General features: G+C 45.6%; 1 protein-coding gene across 1 annotated transcript; it reads left to right on the top strand.

The window, feature by feature from the left end:
* Positions 1 to 7,380: 7,380 nt before the first annotated feature.
* Positions 7,381 to 20,456, top strand: LOC148047829 (zinc-binding protein A33-like). The gene is made up of 7 exons (XM_087708536.1): positions 7,381 to 7,576; positions 8,091 to 8,577; positions 9,530 to 9,625; positions 11,076 to 11,309; positions 15,354 to 15,376; positions 18,298 to 18,557; positions 19,086 to 20,456. Exons 2-7 carry the CDS (start codon positions 8,152 to 8,154, stop codon positions 19,610 to 19,612), a joined length of 1,566 nt encoding a protein of 521 aa, XP_087564662.1. The 5' UTR covers positions 7,381 to 7,576; positions 8,091 to 8,151; the 3' UTR covers positions 19,613 to 20,456.
* Positions 20,457 to 21,767: the final 1,311 nt, after the last annotated feature.

The following is a 21,767-nucleotide window of genomic DNA, read 5'->3' as shown; positions in this document are numbered from 1 at the left end:
CTAGGCTGGAAACCCTACACTACTTCAGACAAATGGCTATCCAACATCTTCTTAAAATCTTCCAGTGTTGGGGCATTCACAACTTCTGGAGGCAAGCTGTTCCACTGATGAATTGTTCTAACTGTCAGGAAATTTCTCCTCAGTTCTAAGTTGCTTCTCTCCTTTTTTTTTTTTTTTTAGTGATTTTATTGAGATTTGTAGGCCACCCTTTTCCCTGAGGGGACTCAGGGCGGCTCACATAAAATCGGGGGAGGGGAAATACAGACAATAACAAAGACACATATAATAAAAACAGTAACCAACATGCATTCATCATTCGGGAGGGGCAACTATCTTCATCCCCAGGCCTGACGGGCTAGCCAGTTCTTCAAGGCTGTGCGGAAGGCCTGGACGGTGGTGAGGATACGAATCTCCACGGGGAGTTCGTTCCAAAGGGTCGGGGCGACTACTGAGAAGGCCCTCCTCCTTGTAGTTGCCAGCCGACACTGGCTGGCCGATGGAATACGGAGGAGGCCCAATCTGTGTGATCTTATTGGTCGCAGGGAGGTAATTGGCAGAAGGCGGTCTCTCAAGTATCCAGATCCACTACCATGTAGGGCTTTATGGGTGATTAACAGCACCTTGAAGCGCATCCGGAAATCGACAGGTAGCCAGCGCAGCTCGCGGAGGATAGGTGTAATGTGGGTGAACCGCGGTGCACCCACAATCGCTCGCGCGGCTGCGTTCTGTACCAGCTGAAGACGCCGGATGCTCTTCAAGGGCAGCCCCATGTAGAGCACATTGCAGTATTCCAGCCTAGAGGTCACGAGGGCCCGAGTGACTGTTGTGAGTGCCTCCCGATTCAGGTAGGGTCGCAACTGGCGCACCAGGCGTACCTGGGCGAATGCCCCCCTAGCCACAGCCGTCAAATGGTGGTCGAATGATAGCTGTGGATCTAGGAGGACTCCCAAGTTGCGGACCCTCTCTGAGGGGTATAGAGTTTGACCCCCCAGCCTGAGAGATGGAATATTGGTGGAATCCTTGGGAGGGAAACACAACAGCCATTCGGTCTTTTCTGGGTTGAGCACAAGCTTGTTAGCCCTCATCCAGTCCATAACCGCCTCCAGGCCCCGGTTCATCACGTCTGCCGCTTCATTGAGTTGGCACGGGGCGGACAGATACAGTTGAGTATCGTCCGCATATTGATGGTATCTGATCCCGTGCCTGCGGATGATCTCTCCCAGCGGTTTCATGTAGATGTTGAATAGTAGGGGGGATAAGACCGAACCCTGAGGCACCCCATATGTTAGGGGCCTAGGGGACGATCTCTGCCCCCCCACTAACACCGACTGCGACCTGTCCGAGAGGTAGGAAGAGAACCACCGCAACACGGTGCCTCCCACCCCCACCTCCCGCAGTCGTCGCAGAAGGATACCATGGTCGATGGTATCGAAAGCCGCTGAGAGGTCAAGGAGAACCAGGATGGAGGAATGTCCTCCATCTCTGGCTCTCCAGAGATCATCAGTCAATGCGACCAAAGCGGTTTCAGTGCTGTAACCGGGTCTGAAGCCTGACTGGAAGGGGTCGAGATAGTTTGCTTCCTCCAAGGACCGCTGGAGCTGAAAGGCCACCACCTTCTCAACAACCTTCCCAAGAAAGGGAAGGTTGGAGACTGGACGATAGTTATTAAGGACAGCTGGATCCAAAGATGGCTTCTTTAGGAGGGGTCTCACCACCGCCGCTTTCAGTGCGGCGGGGAAGTTCCCCTCCCGAAGAGAGGCGGTCACGACCGCCTGGATCCAGCCTCGTGTCACCTCACTGCTGCTGGTAACCAACCATGAGGGACACGGGTCCAGTACGCAGGTGGAGGCACTCACAGCCCTCATGACCTTGTCCACATCCCCGGGGGTAACATCCTGAAACTCAACCCAGAGGTGTTCCATCTGATCCTCTTGTGCCTCGGCTGGAACTGCAGGGGTGGAGTCCAAGTCCGACCGAAACCGAGCAATTTTGTCCGCTAAGAATTGGGCATAATCCTCAGCTCTGCCCTGCAAGGGTTCCCCCGCCTCCCTTTTATTTAATAGGGAGCGGGTTATCTTAAACAGGGCGGCTGGGCGGGACTCAGCGGACGCAACCAAGGTGGCTATATGGGATCTTTTCGCTGCCCTAAGCGCTCTGGTGTATTCCTTGGTGCAGGTGGTTACCATTGCTCGGTTCGATTCGGACTTATTGGACCTCCATCGGTGCTCTAGGCATCTCCTCCGGCGCTTCATCTCCCGGAGTTCCTCGGTGAACCAAGGGGGTCTCCGGGATCCGCCGCCTCGGAGGGGCCGTAGTGGCGCAATCCGGTCGAGGGCCTCTGATGCTGCCGAATGCCAGGCAGCAGCCAAAGTCTCTACCGGATTGTGGGCGAAAGAATCAGGAATGACCCCAAGTTCCGTCTGGAACCTTAATGGTTCCATGAGTCGCCTGGGGCGGAACCACCTGGTCGGTTCCTCCTCCCTACAGTGGGGGTTTGGCCTCCGGAAGTCGAGCCTCAGTAGGCAGTGGTCTGACCACGACAGGGGTATGATGTTGTTACCCCTCAGACCAAGATCACAAATCCACTGCTCCGAGAGGAATACGAGGTTGAGCGTGTGCCCCGCCGAATGGGTCGGGCCCCGAATTACTTGGGTCAAGCCCATGGCTGTCATGGAAGCCATGAACTCCTGCGCCCCGTCAGAGTTTTCACCGAGCGATGGCAAATTAAAGTCCCCCAGGACCATCAACCTAGGGAACTCAATTGCCAGCTCGGCTACCGACTCGAGGAGCGAGGGGAGGGCTGCTGCAACGCTGTTGGGAGGCAGGTACGTTAACAGCAGACCCACTTGACCCTTGAGGTCCAACTTTATCCTTGATTAGTTTCCACCCATTGTTTCTTGTTCTATTTAATCATCATAATTAACTAATGATGCATGGAAAACAGTAACATCCTATTTTTTTGATCGCTTGCTTACTCATTTGCATTTTATTCTTGCATGTTTTCTGTTTAGGATTGTTTATACTTTTTCTCTAAAACATTTTCAGTAAAAATTTTTTTTAAAGAAATGTAAAAGTCAAAAGGTAATATGGGCTGCTTTATGGAAATCACAGAAATCATTTGTGGTGTTAGAAAATATGGAAAAGCAAATTGAATGGAGTTGATGTATCTTCAATTTACAAAAAGTCAGAAGGGACTGAATGACAACTAGGCTGTCCTCTAGATTTTGTTAGATATTCGGTTTATATATAGCACCAGAGATCAGACAAACAGTACAATCACCATGTGCTTCACTGCTTAACTGCTCAACTATAACAGGAAACAGGAACACAACTAACAAGCCATTGTTAGTTAGGTCATGGATAAACAACAACAGAACCAATAGAACATGTGAGGAAACTTGACTACTGCAGTACCCTCTCCATGGGGCTGCCCTTGGGGACCAGACAGAAGCTTCAACTGATTCGGAAGATACTAACTTGAGCAGTAATGGACATATTTCAGTGTATTTCGCAAGCTGCATTGGTTGTCTGTTTGCTTCCAGTCCAATTTATGGTGCAGGTTGCTCCCTTGCAGGCCTCTATGTCCTAAGTCTGTGATGGTGAACCTATGGCACGCGTGCCAGAGGTGTGGCACAGAGCCCTCTCTGTGGGCACGCACGCCATCACCAGCTGTTCTTCTGTTTTTCAGTGTACACATGCACACTGGCCAGCTAGTCTTTATTGGCCGTGGAAAACGGCATGAAAATGGCCTGAAGAATGCCCCAAAAGTAGGGTTTTTTCAGGCCGTTTTCTGGGCCATTTTCCAGGCTGTTTCCGGGCCTGAAAAATGGCCAAAAACAGGCATGCAGATGGCTGCCAGCTAGTCTTCAAGTTATTGGCAATCTGACGCATGCAAGCACATTCCAATTTGGGCAATCGATACAGAAAAAGTTCCCCATCCCTGGCCTAAGGGATCATCACCACTATGATTATTGCAACTCTTGTGAGATACCGTATTTTTTGGAATATAAGATGCACCGGAGTACAAGATGCACTAAGATTTTGAAGAGGCAAATTTTAAAAAAAAGTTTTTACACTCTGCAGACCTCCCAAAAACTGCTCGTCTTTTTGTCAAAAAAAGGGACATGCATAGCCTTTAGGAGGCTTATAGAGTGCTTCTGGGGGCTGGGGGGGCAACAAATGGCCTGTTTTTCACTCATTTGTGCCCTCCCCAGGCCCCCAGGTGCACTCTGGAAACTTCTTAAAGGCTATGCACAGCCATTTTTGCAAAGGAGATAGGGTTTCAGGAGGCCAAAAGTGCTGTATTCAGTGTATAATTTGCACCCAGATTTTCAGCCTCTTTTTTAAAGGGAAAAATGTGTGTCATACTCTGAAAAATACGGTAGCTATCCTCATGTCCCTTCATAGCGCTATAAAATCTGGGCCACAAAAATACAGATAACACGAAATAGCAGCAAAGCTCTAAGATTTTACCTTCCCTAAAGATGCCTTGTCAAAGATTTGTCCTTATTTCAAGCAGGAACTTTTAATAATAAATTCCTTTGCTTTGGTGTCCAATTTGCTGTCTTGACTTCTCTTTTATTATACTTCCTGACCGCACAGAATTTTGGAAAGCAATTATACATAAATGACTCAGACTTCCTCTGTTGATCCACCTTTAAGGATAATACAATAGCACTTATATACCGCTTCATAGTACCTTACAGTCCTCTCTAAGCAGTTTACTGAGACACCGCATTGCCCCTAACAATCTAGATCCTCATTTTACTGACCTCGGGAGGATGGAAGGCTGAATCAACCTTGAGCAGGTCAGGATCAAACTATTGGTGGTGAGCTGAATTATCCTGCAATACTGAACTCTAACCACTGCACAGAGGTGGGTTTTGCCTCGGATTGGGCAAACCGGTAGAGGCGGCAGGAGGCTCCGCCCACCCACCCACCTGGATGCTTCTGCGCATGCTCGAGTGAGTTCACACACACGAGCAAACCAGTAGTAAAATAAATTGAAACCCACACTGCCACTGTACCACCACAAATCTTTATGCTCTGAAAATGAAAATGAAAGGGAGAGTGAAACCAGAAAAATAAAGATGGAATTGGATAAAGAGCAGGTTCTGGAGCATTGGAGTGAGACGCAGTGGCACAGTGGTTAGAATGCAGTACTGCAGGCTAATTCTGCTGACTGCCAGCTGACTGCAGTTTGTCAGTTCAAATCTCACTGACTCAAGGTTGACTCAGCCTTCCGTTCTTCCGAGGTGGATAAAAGAACCCAGATTGTTGGGGGCAATAGCCTGACTAAGAGGGCTGTAAAAGCACTGTGAACGGTATACAAATCTAAGTGCTATTGCTATTTCAGAAGGCTTAGCTTAATGGGAGATGGGGTTGCAGCTTGGGATTCTGCCAACTACTCAAAGACCCTCCTACCTTATGTAAGAATCACCCCCCCCCCTGAGAATGAAATATTTTGGGAAATATCAAAAGAGGCAGAATATTATATTTCCCCAAAAGAAAAATGGAGAAACATGCTCTTAAAGGCAGAAAGCAGCCCCCAGTTTCTGTATAATAAAACAGCCTCCAGTAGATGCCTAAAGTCTTTAGAGATAGATATTTTGTGCCCATTCAGGAAGACTGGGTCAATCTATTCACAAACAAAACATTTTCAGCTCCAGTTGATGGGGTTAAGAATTTGCATTCCCCCCCCCCCCCAAATTCTAAAAACAGGAGGTAACCTTTTAGGACATAATAGGATTAACCCACCACCATTGAAATAGCAAAAGATACAAAAGCTACTTCATAGCACAATCCCAAGAACAGTTCAAACTTCAAAGTCACAGAAACCTATAAAGATCCATCCACTTCAGGAGTGGGTTCCTGCCAGTTCTAATCTCTTCTATAGAAGATGTTCCACAAATCTACAGTGCCATTTAGAACCTGTTCCAGCTCCCTCCCCCCACTCGTCCGCACATCATCAAGATGAAGAGCGAGAGGAGGAATTCTGGGAGTTGAAGTCCACAAGTCTTAAAGCTCTCAAGTTTGAATACCCTGGGGTTTTTTTTCCTAAAGGGTTAGGGGTGCAAGGGTCTTGTAACTTGACAGCTTTAAGACTTGCATGCTTCAAATGCCAGAGTTTCTGAGCCAACATTTTGGTTGCTAAGCAAGAGCATTGTTAAGTGAGTTTCACCACATTTTACAAGTTGGCCACACCCACCCAGCCACATGGCTGGCAAGCCACTCCCACCCGGTCACATGCCCGCAAGCCACTCCCACAAAGCAGGCCACACCTACAGAAGAGGTTCTAAAAATTTTGAAACCCACCACTGATCCACTCATTCAGCCAATTTGTCAGCTGTCCCAGAAATACTTGCTGTTGTTGGTTTTGCTCGTCCATAAACAGAGTCCTTCTTTCAAATCGGCCTCCATTTTATTTCTAGTACCTCTCTCCCAGATTGGAACCAGACCAGATTTTCCTTCCTACACTTGTTACTAAACACCTGCAATGATTCATTTAATTATGGTGGCAAGAAAAATAAAAATGGAGCAAAATTCACTTTAAAAATGCCTCGCTTAGCAACAGAAATCTTGGTCTCAGTTCTGTTCATAAATTGAGGACTACCTGCATCCATTTCAGGAAAGAAGGAGAAAATGATCATAATTATATATACATGGGTAATAGATAATATAAACATGAATATTCACAATTAGCAAACCTCAAATTATTTTCCCATTAATCAACTCTTACTCTTCTCAAGAAAGGAGTATTGTCTTAATTATAAAAAGAAGCATATCAGTTGTCATAGAAGTTTTGATAAGGAATCCAGAAGCTAAGGACTTCAATTAACACACATTCCTTCTATGCTCTTGCTAAGATGCCCAAGAATTTGTTTTCCTCATAACCTTAGGACTGTGGAATTATTCTTCCATTTGTCTTTTCATTCATCTGTTGATTCTTGCAAGAAATCCAGACCCAAAACTCGAGTTCTGTGGTTGCTTAGTAAAGAACTGGGGATGCACAATATTTCGAACGATTTAATTCAGAATTATTCCTTTCTTCTTTAAAAGTAAAAATCTGTTTCTTCCTATTTTTTAAAAAGAGTTTCACAGCCACTTCTGAAGATCCAGAGAAACATAGCTGTCATCTTATACTTGCTTGTGCTTCCACAGAGTGTCATGAATTCTGGGGTGGGAGGAGGGAGGAAAGCAAGGGGGAGAATGAAAGTTAAGTTTCAGCAGAAGGGATGAAAGAAGGGAAACGAAAGTTAAGTTCTGCGTCTCTTGGAGTGGCTGTTTCAAGGTCATCTGACATACCAGCTGTGCACCTTCCTGTACACAACTGGTCATTACAAAACTGCATGAACCTGATTGGTTGCACGGGGTGCGTGGAGGGAGGGGAAGGTTAAACTTAGGGCTTCTGGCGTGTAATAAAACGCTGCCTTTCTCAACAGATGGGGCCGAGGATGTTTTTTATTTAGAGGTTTAATTGGCGGCAGGTCTGACACATTGAGGGGGTTCCCCTCCCTGTGGTGGGCTGTGAGAATCACCTCGAGGAAGAGAAGGAAGCGAGGCAGCCCAAACAACGGTGAGATAAGAAATTTCTGTGTCCAAAATAGGAACGTAATTTGAGAAAATGTCTCAGGGTTTATCCTTCCTGGTTCACTTTAGGATAAAGGCAAGCTCTGTTTCTATAACCCTGAAAGAAAAGTAGTTTTAGGATTTGTGACTTTGGTGTCGAAGTCTAATCTATCTGGGATGGCAGACGCCCCTTTGCCTCAGTCTTCCAGCACTCGAGGGGCTATCACAGACAAGAGAGGGTTGGCTTATTCTCCAGAGCAGGACAGAAAGTAACGGATGGAAACTTGCTAAGGAGAGATCCAACCTAGAATTAAGGAGAAATTTCCTGACAGTGAGAACAACTAACCAGTGAAATGTTTGCTTTCTAAAAGCGGTGTGTCATTACATCATTAGATATTTTAAATAAGAAATTGGACAGCCATTTGTCTGGAATGGTATAGGGTCTTCTGCTTGGGCAAGGGGTTGGGCTAGAAGACCTCCAAGGGCCCTTCCAAACTTATTATTCTATGTTCACTTAACAGGCAGAAATAGAAGCAGTTCTAACTTGGGAAAACTCTTCAGGCTCTCTTTGAATCGACCAACATGGCTTCAGTACGAGAAGTGTCCAGTTTCACCGAAGACCTGCTGTGCCCCATTTGCCTCTCCCTCTTTCGGGAGCCCCGCATGCTGGAGTGCGGCCACAGTTTCTGTGCTTCCTGCCTGGAGCCCTGCATCCCCAAAGGGCAAAGACGTGGGCTCTGCCCTGAGTGCCGACGCCCCTTCGCTTTGCGCCGCATGAGGATCAACCGAGCCCTCTGCAGCTTGGCTGAGAAGGCCCGGCTTCTGAAGCTGGATGAAGGGACACAGCTGAGCAGCACTGGAGGCTGGTACTTCTGTGAGGAACACGAGGAGCCTCTCAAGCTCTTCTGCAGCCAAGATGAGGAGCCCGTTTGTGTCATCTGCCGGGATTTGCCTCAGCACCGGGGACACGACTTCCTGCCCATCAAAAATGCGGTTCAGTCCTATCAGGTGAGAACTGGACCTGGGAGGAGAAAGAAGGTGGCCTCTGGTGGAACAAGACTCTCTTTCTCTCCCTCTCTCAACCTCCCTCCCTCTCCCTCTCTTTTTCTCTCATCTCTCTCTCAATTTGTGGAATATATTTGCCACTTATCTTACCGTGGGGCTACTCAAGGCAGCTTATTTTGCAAGCCAAGATAAAATACAATGGGGTTCATATCATGCATGAATCATAATGTATTGTAATAAACAGTGACACTGAAACGAAGCTTTTGAAGCCTCCCAAATATTTACCAGTAAATATAAGATTTACATTCTGAAACGCATGGAGAAACACTAATATTATACTGAATCTGTATCTCACATATATGCAATTCATTTTCCACTTCCTGAAGATTCACTATTTGATCTATTAACCACTAGGTGGCTAATGGATTCACTTAACAACTGTGTTACTAATTTTGTGATCGTCTGACAAGCAAAGTCAATGGGGAAGCCATATCCACTTAACAACCGTGTTACTAATTTAACAACTGCAGTGATTCACTTAACAGCTGTAGCAGGAAAGGTCGTAAAATAGGACAATGTATTTAACAAATTTCTCACTTAGCAATAGAAATTTTGGGCTCCATTGTGGTCATAAATTGAGGACTACCTTCAGGGAAGGAGAGAGAGTTTGAGAAAGAGGGAGGGAGAGAGAGAAACTAAAAATTCCATAAGGAAAAAGAAAAACATTTAAATAAATGCAACATAAAAATTAATATATTGCTAACTAAATCTATCACAATAGAAAACACTCTTAACTAACGAATTAAATGCTAATTAGGGTTGGTTGTGGGAAGAGGTCTGATGGATTTTAAGCGCTGCTGAGCAGAACTTTTGGCTGGAGGTATAAAATTGTCCTGTGATCAGTCAAATGCTGGTGTTCATCTTAAGTGAGATCTGAACTTTCTCTTCCTTGTAGGACCAGCTGAAGGCATCTCTGGAGCCTCTTGAGAAAGATCTCAAGCGGTTGAAAAGGAGCCAGTGCCACCAGCGGAAGAACATTCTTGAATTAAAGGTACAGCTGGGAATTGGGGATGGCTGGGACTTTTTGTTTAATGCTAAACCGAGTATATCTTCTCTCTCTTTATCTCAGCAACTATTGCTCTTGATGCTAGTATTTTTGGTTCATTAGCTTAATATCAGGTATTTCAGTCAGCATTTAATCTAGGCTCCTGCAATTCAGTCTAAGGAAAAGAAAAGCTACCTGCTTGATTAATTCGCATTCAGATCAACCAAAATTAAATAAATATGCTGTGGCAAGTCACTAAAGCTATCAACCATGCACTTTTCAGGATATTCCATTCTGTTCCCTCTTCCTCCAGGGTTCTCAATTTACCGGTAGTTTTAAACATTTAGAAGCACTGTGGTGCTCTAAGCTACCACAAAAGATACTCTTAAACAGGAGTGGGATTCAGCTGGTTCAGACTGGTTCGGGCGAACCGGGTAGTTCCAGCGATCAGTTGGCCCCACCCAGCCTCTATTCTGTCCTATATTTCCTTTGTTTAACGTCCAGCTGATCGGTGCGGCAGAGCGGATTGCCGCATCGCACCTGTTTTACTCATTGGGGCTGCAGGAAAAGGTAACATTTAGTGCTAATTTCAAATGCAATGTGTGCGCCAAAGAGAACCAGTGGTTACACTGTTTGAATCCCACCACTGCTCTTAAAACTTTGTATACTGATAGAAGGGAATATATGTAGCTCAGGGTTGTATGGTGGGGAAGGTGCTTTCTGAACTTGGTTGTTGCTGGTGTTTCAATACTCAATTAGGTAGATCTGTGTGTATATGTGTGCTGTCACTACATTATAATAAAAAAGGCAAAAAAATTAATTTGCTGGTTTTGCTTAGATCAGTGAAGGGGAAACTTTTTTTGGCCCCATGCCAAAAGTGGGGAGGAGCACAGGGGAGTCATGCGTGGGCATGCCACATCAATAATGCTATGTGCGCAACCAGCGACACACACACACCCTGCTTTTGGTGTGGTTTTTTCGTCCTCCCCAGGCTCCAGAGACTTTCTAGGAGCCTGGGGAGGGTGAAAACAGCTTCCCCACCCTCCGGACGCCCACCGGAGGCCTCATGAGCCTCCCCTAAAGCCTCTGGAGGGAAAAAACAGACCTACAGAGAACCCGGAAATTTGGAAATGGTGATTTCTGGTTTGTCTGTAGGGCTCATTTTTGCCCTCCGGAGCCTTCAGGGAAGCCTCCTGAGGGCCCCTGACTGTTCCAGAGTGCGAAAAATGGCCTCAAAAGAAGTCCAAAGTCAGCTATCCAGCGCCTACATGCATGCTGGCCAGCTGACAGGGCAACGCCTTGCGTTGAGTTGATTTGTTTCATGGTCCATTTCTTTCTTTCTTTATGGCTATCCAAGATATTCTCAGGAGTCCACCCCAAAACCAACACCATTGTGACAGGAGATCGTTTTTGTTTGACTAAACCACAATCTTTTGCTCCATCTATGTTTCTCCAGACCTGCTCTGAATCCTTGTCTGATCATATCTCTGGAGAGTTTGCGAAGATGCACCAGCTGCTGAACGACAGAGAGCTGATTATAAAACGGGCCTTAGAAAACCAGAGAGAAAAGAACTTGGCGCAGATGGAAACCAAGTTAAAGGAACTGGACTGCAAGATTGCCTCTCGGTCTGAAACTCTGCGCCGTGTGCAGGCCGGCCTTGAATCCAAAGACCACATAAGTTTCCTCAAGGTAAGGAGAACTGGAGGCTGTGGGGTTTTCTTGGGAAGGAGAAAATTGCAGGGTGCATAGATTGCACCAAACCATTGTCAGAAGAAGAATTTGGGGTTCCAACTTGAGCCAGATAAGAATAAATAAAAATGAGATACAGAAAGTTGTGAGGGAATAAGAAATATTTATTCCTCAAAGCAAAACAGTTTGCTTTTAAGAGAAGGCTACAGTGAAACAGGGTCCAGAGGCAAAATTTTTATAGGGGAAGTTTGTCTGGGATGTGCAAGTGTTTATGTGCTGAGGGTTTTTGTGTGTGTGTGTGTTTGTAAAAAAACCCCAGTTCTGCTGGGTGACTTAGTTTAATTATCTCTATTTGTGTTTTCAGACCTTTGATATGTAGATTAGGGTTGGGTAACTTATTTTGGGGTTTGAGGAAGTTTGCTAATTTGATTAAGTTGGAGACACTGATTCTCAGACCATTGTGGATTCTGTTAATATTTTAGGGAACATGGAAACAGTATAAAGAATAAAATATATTTGGATATAAAACTTTTCACACCATGATTTGTTCAATTAGGGTTTGTCACGACTCAGATAGGTGGGTGTGAGTCCCTTTTTGTGAAAAAAGGAGTTCAGGCGGGCCTTTTTGTTACGTATCTGTCTCCCTGCTACGTTTCATTGGCCCTGCCAGAGCTGCTGAATCTGTTAGCTGGCTTGGTGGTTGATTTCCCCAGGCTTATGATCTTGGGGGATTTCAATCTGCCTTCCATTGGCGAGACCTCCGAGTCAGCTCGGGAGTTCATGGCTTCCATGATGGCTATGGACGTAACTCAGTTAATTCAAGACCCCATCCATAATAGGGGACACACGCTCGACCTGATTTTTGTCTCTGGGCAGTGGATGAATGATCTAGATTTAGGGGATATTTCTATCCATGGTCGGATCATTTCCTCATCAGGCTTGACTTCCATACTGCTACCCCTTGCCACAGGGAGGCGGAACCGACTAGATGGTTCCGCCCTAGGCGCCGGATGGACCCTGAAAGGTTCCTGATGGAGCTTGGGACTTTTCCTGAATCCCTGGCTCATAGCTCAACCAAAGCCCTAGTGGAAGCCTGGGATAGGGCAGCCACTGGGGCCTGGGATCGTGTTTTGCCTTTGCGGCCTCTGACCCGGTGTCGATCCTGGGTAGCTCCCTGGTTTACCGAGGAGCTCCGGGAGATGAAACGCCGGAAAAGACGCCTAGAAAGTGGTTGGAGGGCCAGCCGGTCCAGATCTGATCGAACACTAGTAAGAATTCATATTAAATCCTACTTAGTGGCGATAAAAGTGGCAAAACGGCAACATTTTTCTGCTCTTATTGCGTCCGCAGATAACTGCCCAGCCGCCCTGTTTAGGGTGACCCGCTCCTTACTTAACCAAGGAACTGGGAAAGACCCCTTGCAGGGTAGGGTTGAAGAATTTGTTCAGTATCTGCAGAATAAAATCGCTCAGATCCGGACAGGCTTGGACTCTGACTGGGTAGATTCGGGCGAGTCGACAGGGATGAATCTTGTGGAGACCATCTGGGATGAGTTTGACCCTGTGACCCCCGAGGGCATGGACAGGATTATGGGGAGACTCAGTGCTGCCACTTGTGTGCTGGACCCATGTCCCTTTTGGTTAGTCTCGGCTTCCCAGGAGGTGACACGAGGCTGGCTCCAGGTGATTACTAACGCTTCATTGAGAGAGGGGTTCTTTCCTACCGCATTGAAGGAGGCGGTGGTGAAGCCCCTCCTTAAGAAGCCATCCTTGGACCCAGCTTCTTTAGCCAACTATCGTCCGGTCTCCAACCTTCTCTTTGTAGCCAAGGTTGTCGAGAATGTGGTAGCACATCAGCTTCCCCAGTACCTGGATAAAGCTGCCTACCCTAATCAGTCGGGTTTCAGGCCCAGGTACAGCACGGAGACAGCATTGGTTGGGTTGGTCGATGATCTCTGGTGGATCCGGGACAGGGGCTGCTCTTCTGTCCTTGTCCTATTAGACGTCTCAGTGGCTTTCGATACCATCGATCATGGTATCCTACTGCGACCACTTGGAGGCTTGGGAGTGGGGGGCACGGTTTTACAGTGGTTCTCCTCCTATCTGTTGGATTGGTCACAGTTTGTGTTGACTGGAGGGTAGGGATCGACCCCGAGACGCTTCACTTGTGGGGTTCCCCAGGGGTCGGTTCTCTCACCCCTCCTTTTCAACATATATATGAAACCGCTGGGTGAGATCATCCATGGTTTTGGGGTACGGTATCATCAATATGCTGATGATACCCAACTTTTCATCTCTACCCCAAACCACCCAAACGATGCCCTCAACGTGATGTCCCGATGCCTGGAGGCTGTGTGGATCTGGATGGGGAGGAACAGGCTCAAGCTCAATCCCTCCAAGCCTGAGTGGCTGTGGTTCCTGTCATCCCGATTTGTGCATCTTGTTCCATCTTTGATGATAGGGGAGAAATTTTAGCCCCCTCAGAGAGGGCCCGCAATCTGGGAGTCCTCCTGGATACGCGGCTTAGTTTAGAAGCACACCTGACAGCCATGACCAGGGTAGCCTTTTACCAGGTTCGCCTGGTACGTCAGTTGCGCCCCTTCCTGAATCGGGATGCTCTGTGCACAGTCACTCATGCCCTCGTCCTTTCTTGCCTGGACTACTCTAATGCTCTCTATATGGGGCTGCCCTTGAAGAGCACCCGGAGGCTTCAACTGGTCCAGAATGCGGCTGCGCAGGTTATCATGGGGGTACCTAGGTATTCTCATGTTACGCCCCTTTTAGGCGGCCTGCACTGGTTGCTGGTTGTCTTCCGGGTGCGATTCAAGATGTTAATTATGATCTTTTAAGCGCTCCATGGCTTAGGCCCAGGATACCTGCGAGACCACCTACTGCCACCAGTAGCCTCCCACCGTCCAGTGTGATCCCACAGAGTTGGCCTCCTCAGGGTGCCGTTGGCCAGTGTCGGCTAGTGACCCCCAGGGGGAGAGCCTTCTCTGTGGGAGCGCCTTCCCTCTGGAATGAGCTGCCCCCGAGCTTCGCATAATCCCCGACCTCCGGTCCTTCCCCCGTGCCCTAAACTGTTGGCTTTTCAGCAAGCCGGCCTGGCCTGAATCAAAATAAAATGAACGATTGATTATTGTTAATTTTAATGTAATTTTTAAAATGTTATTGTTAAACTTAATTGGGTTGTTTTTGGATACTCTTTATCTAATTTTCCTTTTAACTTTTGTAATATGTGTTTTTTTAATGTTGTACACCACCCTGAGTCCTTTTGGAGAAGGGCGGCATATAAATCCAATAAACAACGACTGACAAAATCTCTGTGGTTTTTTTTTAAAACCCTTGTAAGCCACCCAGAATCAGGTGTTGGATGGCCAGGTCAATTTTCTTAAACAAATAAAATCAGGAGGACTGATTTTCTGTAAGAATTGCTAGACTCCATAGTGTTTGTTCAGGTGAAAGAGAAATCAATCAGTAGATGTACTTTCCTCACCTCGGGTTTTCAGTGGCATCTCGAGTGCTCTGACTCTACGGTCCTCAACTCCTCAATTTTTGTTTCTTCTTTATATGTTGTGATAGTATTTCACTGGGATTTTTCTTCTGATAATAAACTACCGTGTTTTCCCCAAAGTAAGACAGGGTCTTGTTTTCTTTTGACCCCTGAAATAAGCGCTTGGTCTTATTTTCGGGGAGGTCTTATTATTTTTGAGGTGCAGGAGGCGGTGAGCGTGGTCACCTCATGGTTGCTGCTGTGTTGCAATATTTCGGGAAGAGCTTATTTTCAGAGGAGAGTTATTTTAGCGCATGCGCTCAAAAGCCCGATTGGGCTTATTATCTGGGAGATCTTATTTTCAGGGAAACAGGGTAGGACATGATCTACTGAGAGCAGAATTTGTTGTGCTCCATTAAAATGCAGAATGCTTCGGCAAAAAAATGGGTGATAACCCATGGAAAGAATTATTTTGACTGTTATCTCATCTTTATTTTTTTTCCTTCCTTCCTTCCTTCCTTCCTTCTTCCTTTTCTACCTCCCCTCCCACAGGATGCAAAAGGGTTGCTAGAGAGGTAAGTAGTATTTCTCTTTTCTTATACATCACCTTTTTTGCCACTGTTGTAAAGTGCATCACGGCAGTTGTTAAGTGAATCCAGTATCCCCCATTGACTTTGCTTGCTCCAAGCTAGCTTGGAAAGTCGCAAATGGCCCCCACATGACCCCCCAATATGGCAATTATCATAAATGAAGGCTGCTTGTCAAGCACCTGTATCCTGATCACGACCATGTGGATGCTGCAGTGGTTGTAAATGTGAGGACCGGTTGTAAATCATTCTTTTCAGCATTGTTGTAATTTTGTTCTCTCAATGAATAGTTGCTAAGTCCAAGACTACCTATATAATAAATATATGAAAAGAAGAAAAGCATGAACCAATAGGGAAGGCTGACCCTAAAAGGCATATTAAGTTTGCCTCCTAACTGCAGGCATGACTACTACTTCCACCTTTCAGAAGCTCCTGGATTTGCCAAAATGAGTAGGTGAAGCTCCTCCATACAGTAAATGGAAATGAAGATGGCTACTTGTTTACTTCCATTAAAGAAACCTTTGCTAGAATTATAAAGTTGGCTCCTCTTCCTTCTTGGGAGTAGAAGCAAAGCAAGGCTGATTTGGCCACGAAAACAGTTTAATTGGGAGGGGAAACGTTCTTTTGGCTCTTTGGCTCCTACCCAAATCACTTCTAAAATCCCTGTAAAGCTACAAAAAGAACAAGTGGAGATTTTCTTGAGTGAGTCTTCACTTCTGATGATGACATGGGCATTTTCTTGGCTACAGCATGGCTGTCCCCTTTTCATGTTTTTTTTTTACAGTTTTTTATTTTTACTTTTTCATATCATATAATCACATGTATATTATTACCTTGCCAACATCATATTGTATTATTAAATGTTTACATCAATTCACCTTACCATCAACTCCCAAAAGCAATTATTGGCTCTTCTGCTCTCCATACACCAAATTTGTACCTTATCCATCACTTTCTTCTCCCTTTCTCCTCCCCCTCCCTACCTCCTTTCTTCCCTCTGTCATCCTTCTCTTCTCTTCCCTTCCTCTCTCCTCCACTCTCCCTTTCCACTCCTCCTTTTTCTCCTCCTCTTCCCCCCTGCCATCTCTCCTATCCCTCTCTTCTTTCCTTACCTCTGTCCTCTACTTCATATCTTCATCTCATTTACTTGGTGTATTTCAGCTTCTGAGTGAGCTCCATTTTATGTTGATGGTATTTAAAATTCCTTTTCAATAAACATATTTAATTTTGACATATATCTTCCTCCTTTTTTTTAAAAAAAGAGAACAAAAAAGTATACATATATAGTGATTGTACTTTTAAACCCCCCACCCAGCCCATTTTTGGCCGAGATGTAGACCTAGTTACAATTCCCAGCTATTCTCATCATTGTATTTATATAATTATATATCCTTACATGCCCCCAATTTGTGATTCTGTCTTTAAATCTCAATAGTTTCCCATTGTAAGTATATTTCATGTTCCCTCTCCATTTTTCCATATCTTGGTTTAGGTTACCCTTAATTGTCTATAAATGGCAATCCTTGCTGTTCAATGTTCATTACAATTCCCTTAGTCCAGTGTTTTTCAACCTTTTTTGTGCAAAGGCACACTTTTTTCATGAAAAAAATCACGAGGCACACCACCATTAGAAAATGTTAAAAAAATTTAACTCTGTGCCTATATTGACTATATATAAAGTGTTTTTCCCACGGCACACCTTACACTATGTCACGGCACACTAGTGTGCCGTGGCACAGTGGTTGAAAAACACTGCCTTAGTCTACTATATAGAATAATAAACGGTACACATCTCACTTTATTCATCATCTTAAAGGTTCTATATATATATATCCACATTTCATATATTTTAACCCATGCTTAACTGTCCTTCTATTGTCATATTCAATCAATTAGCAACTCAGTTTAATTATCATTTAAAAAGTGAATCACAAATCTCTGCTTTACAATCTCCCCATATCAGTTTCATATTTGTCTTTTCCAAGTATTGATTTATGACTGTGGGTTAAATCATCTGTCTCCTGCTTTGGCCGGAAGCCAGCTTCTGTGCAACCCTGCTTCTGCCCCTATTCCAATTCAGAGGGCAAATCTCTGAACTGCTGATGAGATGCGGCCCCTTCTTCGCCATCCCTCCAGAGGTTTCTGATCCAAAAAGGATCTTGAAATAGGTTTGTCAGACAGGGTTCATGTGAGGCTCTTGAGAGCTCACCCCCCTCCCACATCTGTCCACCTGGAGAACTTCCAGTTGACTCCCCCTTCTCCTGGTTTTTGCAGCTTCCCTGGGAAGAATTAATCAGATCTGAATCTACTTTGCCTTTTTAAGAAGTTGTCCTGTGTTGTGCTGTTCCCTGCTGTGATTATTTTTTTAAAAATGCATGGGTGCTTCTAATAAAACCTGATTTATGGCACAGGAGATGGTCCCAGATGTAATTGTCTTCCAATTCTAAATCTTTCCATTTCCATCCAATATTTTGCATGCTATTTTTCCTTCTTCATAAAATCCATTAAAGAGGTGAAAGAAAGAAAAATTGGCAACATCATTCTTTTTTGATCAGAAGTGCTCAGATACCTTTCTGTAGAAGGACCCAGATGTGATTCCTTTAGGTTTGATAGATAGAGCTGTGGTGGCACAGTGGTTAGAATGCAGTACTGCAGGCTACTTTTGCTGGCTGTCGGCTGCCTACAATTTGGCAGTTCAAATCTCACCAGGCTCAAGGTTGACTCAGCCTTCCATCCTTCTGAGGTGGGTAAAATGAGGACCTGGATTGTTTGGTGGAAACATGCTGATTCTGTAAACTGCTCAGAGAGGGCTGTAAAGCATTGCAAAGAGGTATATAAGTCTATGTGCTATTGTTATTGGGGCAGCTTATTCTAAAATGACTGATCCTTGGGGTGCCATATGCCTACAGGCACCATAAGGAACAAGGAGCTCCGGACGAACCCGAACTAGATGATGAACTGGTAGGAGAAGATGGGCTGGGGGCCAGCAGTGAAGACACAAGTGAGTGTGAGAATGAGATTGATGAAGATGTTGAGGAGGAGGAAGAGGAGAGAGAAGAGGAGGAAGAGGAAGAAGATGGAGTGGTGGCTGTAGACTTGAACTTGGGCGAGTTTAAAGGACCTCTGCAATTCTACGCCTGGAAGGAGCTCTACGATGGGCTACATCCAGGTGAGTTGAGCTTTTTAGACCAAATCTATTGGTTACTGGTTTATTACTTTTATACTCTATTTTTTTTGTGGAAGTTCAAGGCTATGTACTCCACAGCAATAACCCTGATGATGATGATATCCATTCAGTCATGTCCGACTCTTGGCGATTCTATTGGCCAGGAGGTCTCTCCACGTCTTCAATCTTGCACTGCTTCTCTGAGTTCTTCTATGCTCTGGCTGATATCAGTTTTGACGGTGTTAAGCCACCGTGATCTTTGATGGCCTGGTTTCCATTTACCACCAAATGTAATTTCTTAACTTCTCTAATTACCCTATTATATATAATTATACAATCCTGTAGTTTGGGCTAAAAGAGAGAAAGGAAGCTTCAGACATGTTGAGGATGGCAGTAGATTTATTAACAGCTGGCTAATATTATCTTCATATGTGTCTAAATTTTTTCTGGACCAGTTTATACTCCTGCAATAACTTCGCTGCGCAAGTCCGCTCTTGTTCATTCTGAATTCTTTCCATCTTCCCTTTCCAGTCCCTGCAAGCATCACTTTGGACTGCGAGTCAGCTCATCCCAGCTTAGTCCTCATGGAAGAAGCCACCAAGGTCAAGTTCAATCGTGACCAATGGCTAGAGAGCATCACTTCCACCCCGTTTGTGGTGGGACGGAAGGGCATTACCACTGGGTGCTTCTATTGGGAGATCTACATTGGGGACAGCACCGATTGGATAGTTGGGATGGCCAAAAAGTCTGTGAGGTGCAAGAAGCAGCTGAACTTTCTTCCCAAGGAAGGGGTGTGGGCTATTGCGCTGAAGGCGGGAGAGTACCAAGCTCTGAGTGAGCCCCGAACGGCCCTCTCGGTCTGCGGGAAGATAAAAGAAGTTGGGGTCTACCTGGACATTGAAGGGGGGCAGCTCTCTTTTTACAACAGCAGCAGCATGTCCCACCTCTACACCTTCCAAGCGTGCTTCCAGGATGACCTTTCCAAGCCTGCTCCCATTCTGCCCTTACTCAGCACTCGAAGCAAGTACCCCCTCTCATTGTGGACCCTGGTGCTTTGAGAGCTTAGCTCAGGGTGTAGCATTGCAAAGAACAGCCTGGTGAAAGTTGAAAACATTGAGGTGCCTTAGGATGGCTGTTTTAAGAGAAGGCCCATTCCATTCCCTCTTTGCAAGCAATCATTTGAAGATCTGAAAGTGGTTTGACCTGACTATTGTGGTCTACGATGGTTGTTCTAGGCACAGAGGGTGCTATAAGTGTAGCTTTCAAGTTGACCTTCTGTTTCCCACATGTTTAATTTCCTTGATTCATTGACTGTAGTGAGGGTAGAGGTTGCCTCGGTCCACCTGTGGTGCAAGATTTTTACCTCCTTTCAATGTGCTCCACTGCAGGCAAAAAGAATGAAGGCAAGCCATACTTCCTGCCTTTGGTTGGGGAGGCCTTAATAGAGATGTTCAAATATTCAAATTTGGGTTGTGTTTGTATCTGTAACAAGTGATGGTTTTCCTCATCGCCCTATAATGCTATAGGGCATTGCACATCAAAACAACTAGACACAAGGACAATTGCCCGTCCGTCCCCAATGCCATCATCATGCTAAACAACTAAGAACCACAACACTGTCTTATGCCCTGGGATGTCAAACTTATGCCCTGGGCTATATTACTATTATCCTTCTCATCTTTCCTATTACCTATTCCTTTTTGGCATATTATAACTATAACTTTCTTGTTTGTCAACATGCTGTTGTACTGTATGTGACAATTTATGATGATTGCATTTTATGATTATAATCATGATTTATGACTTTTTACTTGCATATATATCGAGAGCTTGTGCACTGGAAATAAATTCTTTGTGTGTCTAATAAAGAAACGCTCGTCCAATAAAGAATTCTGTTCCATTCTTAAAGACATAAGAATTGGACTTTAAGGAACCAAGCTAGAAAACATGTTGACTCTTTTGAACTTGGAGAAGATTCCTGCCAATCCAAATCAATCAATCCAAACTCAAAATAGTGAGGAGGCTTGGATTATCATATTCTCCATTGGATCAACGGGAGAGTCCAGGGTGGGTAACTCTAGCCTGCTAGCTCTTGGATTGAGTTGAAATTCTGAGGCCATGCCTCCCTGGTAACAATCCCCAGTCTTTCAACTCAATCTCAGCTCCTTAGGACTCTTTTGCAGAGCTCTCTAGTGAGCCTGAAAGAAAAGTTTGCTTGATAGTTCTTCTATTCTCTGGTTTTTCATTCAGACAGGCAAGGAGGTGTCAAGAGTTTTTGAAAAAAGCCGCTGTGAGGGTTCAGAAGCTTAAAAAGTCAGCGCACGCTCTTTTTCCACCTTTTAGACCAGAGTAGAGAACGGCCTTTGAAGCCGGGGAGGGCGCAGCCTAAGGTGGCAATTTCGTGCCTTTTTATCGGTGCGACCCTCCAAAGCAGGATCGAAGCTTCAAAGAGCCGAGAAGCCTTTTTCTTTGCTGATACAAGCCTCTGACAGCTTTATAGCAATAGCAATAGCAGTTAGACTTATATACCGCTTCATAGGGCTTTCAGCCCTCTCTAAGCGGTTTACAGAGTCAGCATATTGCCCCCAACAACAATCCAGGTCCTCATATTAGCTTTGAACCTAATATCGGCACAGACTTTCTTCAGCGTGGCAGGGGCCGAGGTCTGTAGGGCCTTTACAGCCAGTGTGATACTCCGACTCCTTACTGATCCATCAGTGTTTCACTTTCACACCATTTTCATTGGAGAGAGCTTCCTGCACAGCGGCAGTGATCAGGCCCTGCCTGAGGGAGGCTTCTGGCAGTCCTTTTTCTTCAATCACAGCTACAGGCCAGTATAATTGTCAGTTGTTGTGTATGGATCAGGGCCCCACTAGGCACTATTTGGAGAGGGAGTTACTGGGCGATAGAGCTGCCAGGCTCCCAGTATTCCCACATCGCCGTGGCAGCTTCCCATTCATCTCCGGACACGTTTCAAGGTGCTAGTTGTTACTTTTAAAGCCCTACATGGTTTAGGACCTGGCTACCTGAGAGACTGCCTCCTGCCATTTACCTCCCAGAGACCTATAAGATCACACAGACTAGGCCTCCTCCGGATTCCATCTGCCGGTCAATGTCGGCTGGCGACTCCCCGGGGGAGGGCCTCCTCTGTAGCTGCTCCAGCCCTATGGAACGATCTCCCCGTGGAGATCCGGACCCTTACTACTCTTCCAG

Source organism: Thamnophis sirtalis, unplaced genomic scaffold (assembly GCF_051295495.1).
Source record: "Thamnophis sirtalis isolate CommonGarterSnake01/CBP01778 unplaced genomic scaffold, rThaSir2_p1.2 scaffold_3, whole genome shotgun sequence".
Taxonomy (NCBI): Eukaryota; Metazoa; Chordata; class Lepidosauria; order Squamata; family Natricidae; genus Thamnophis; species Thamnophis sirtalis.
This window is presented reverse-complemented; position numbering and strand designations above follow the sequence as displayed.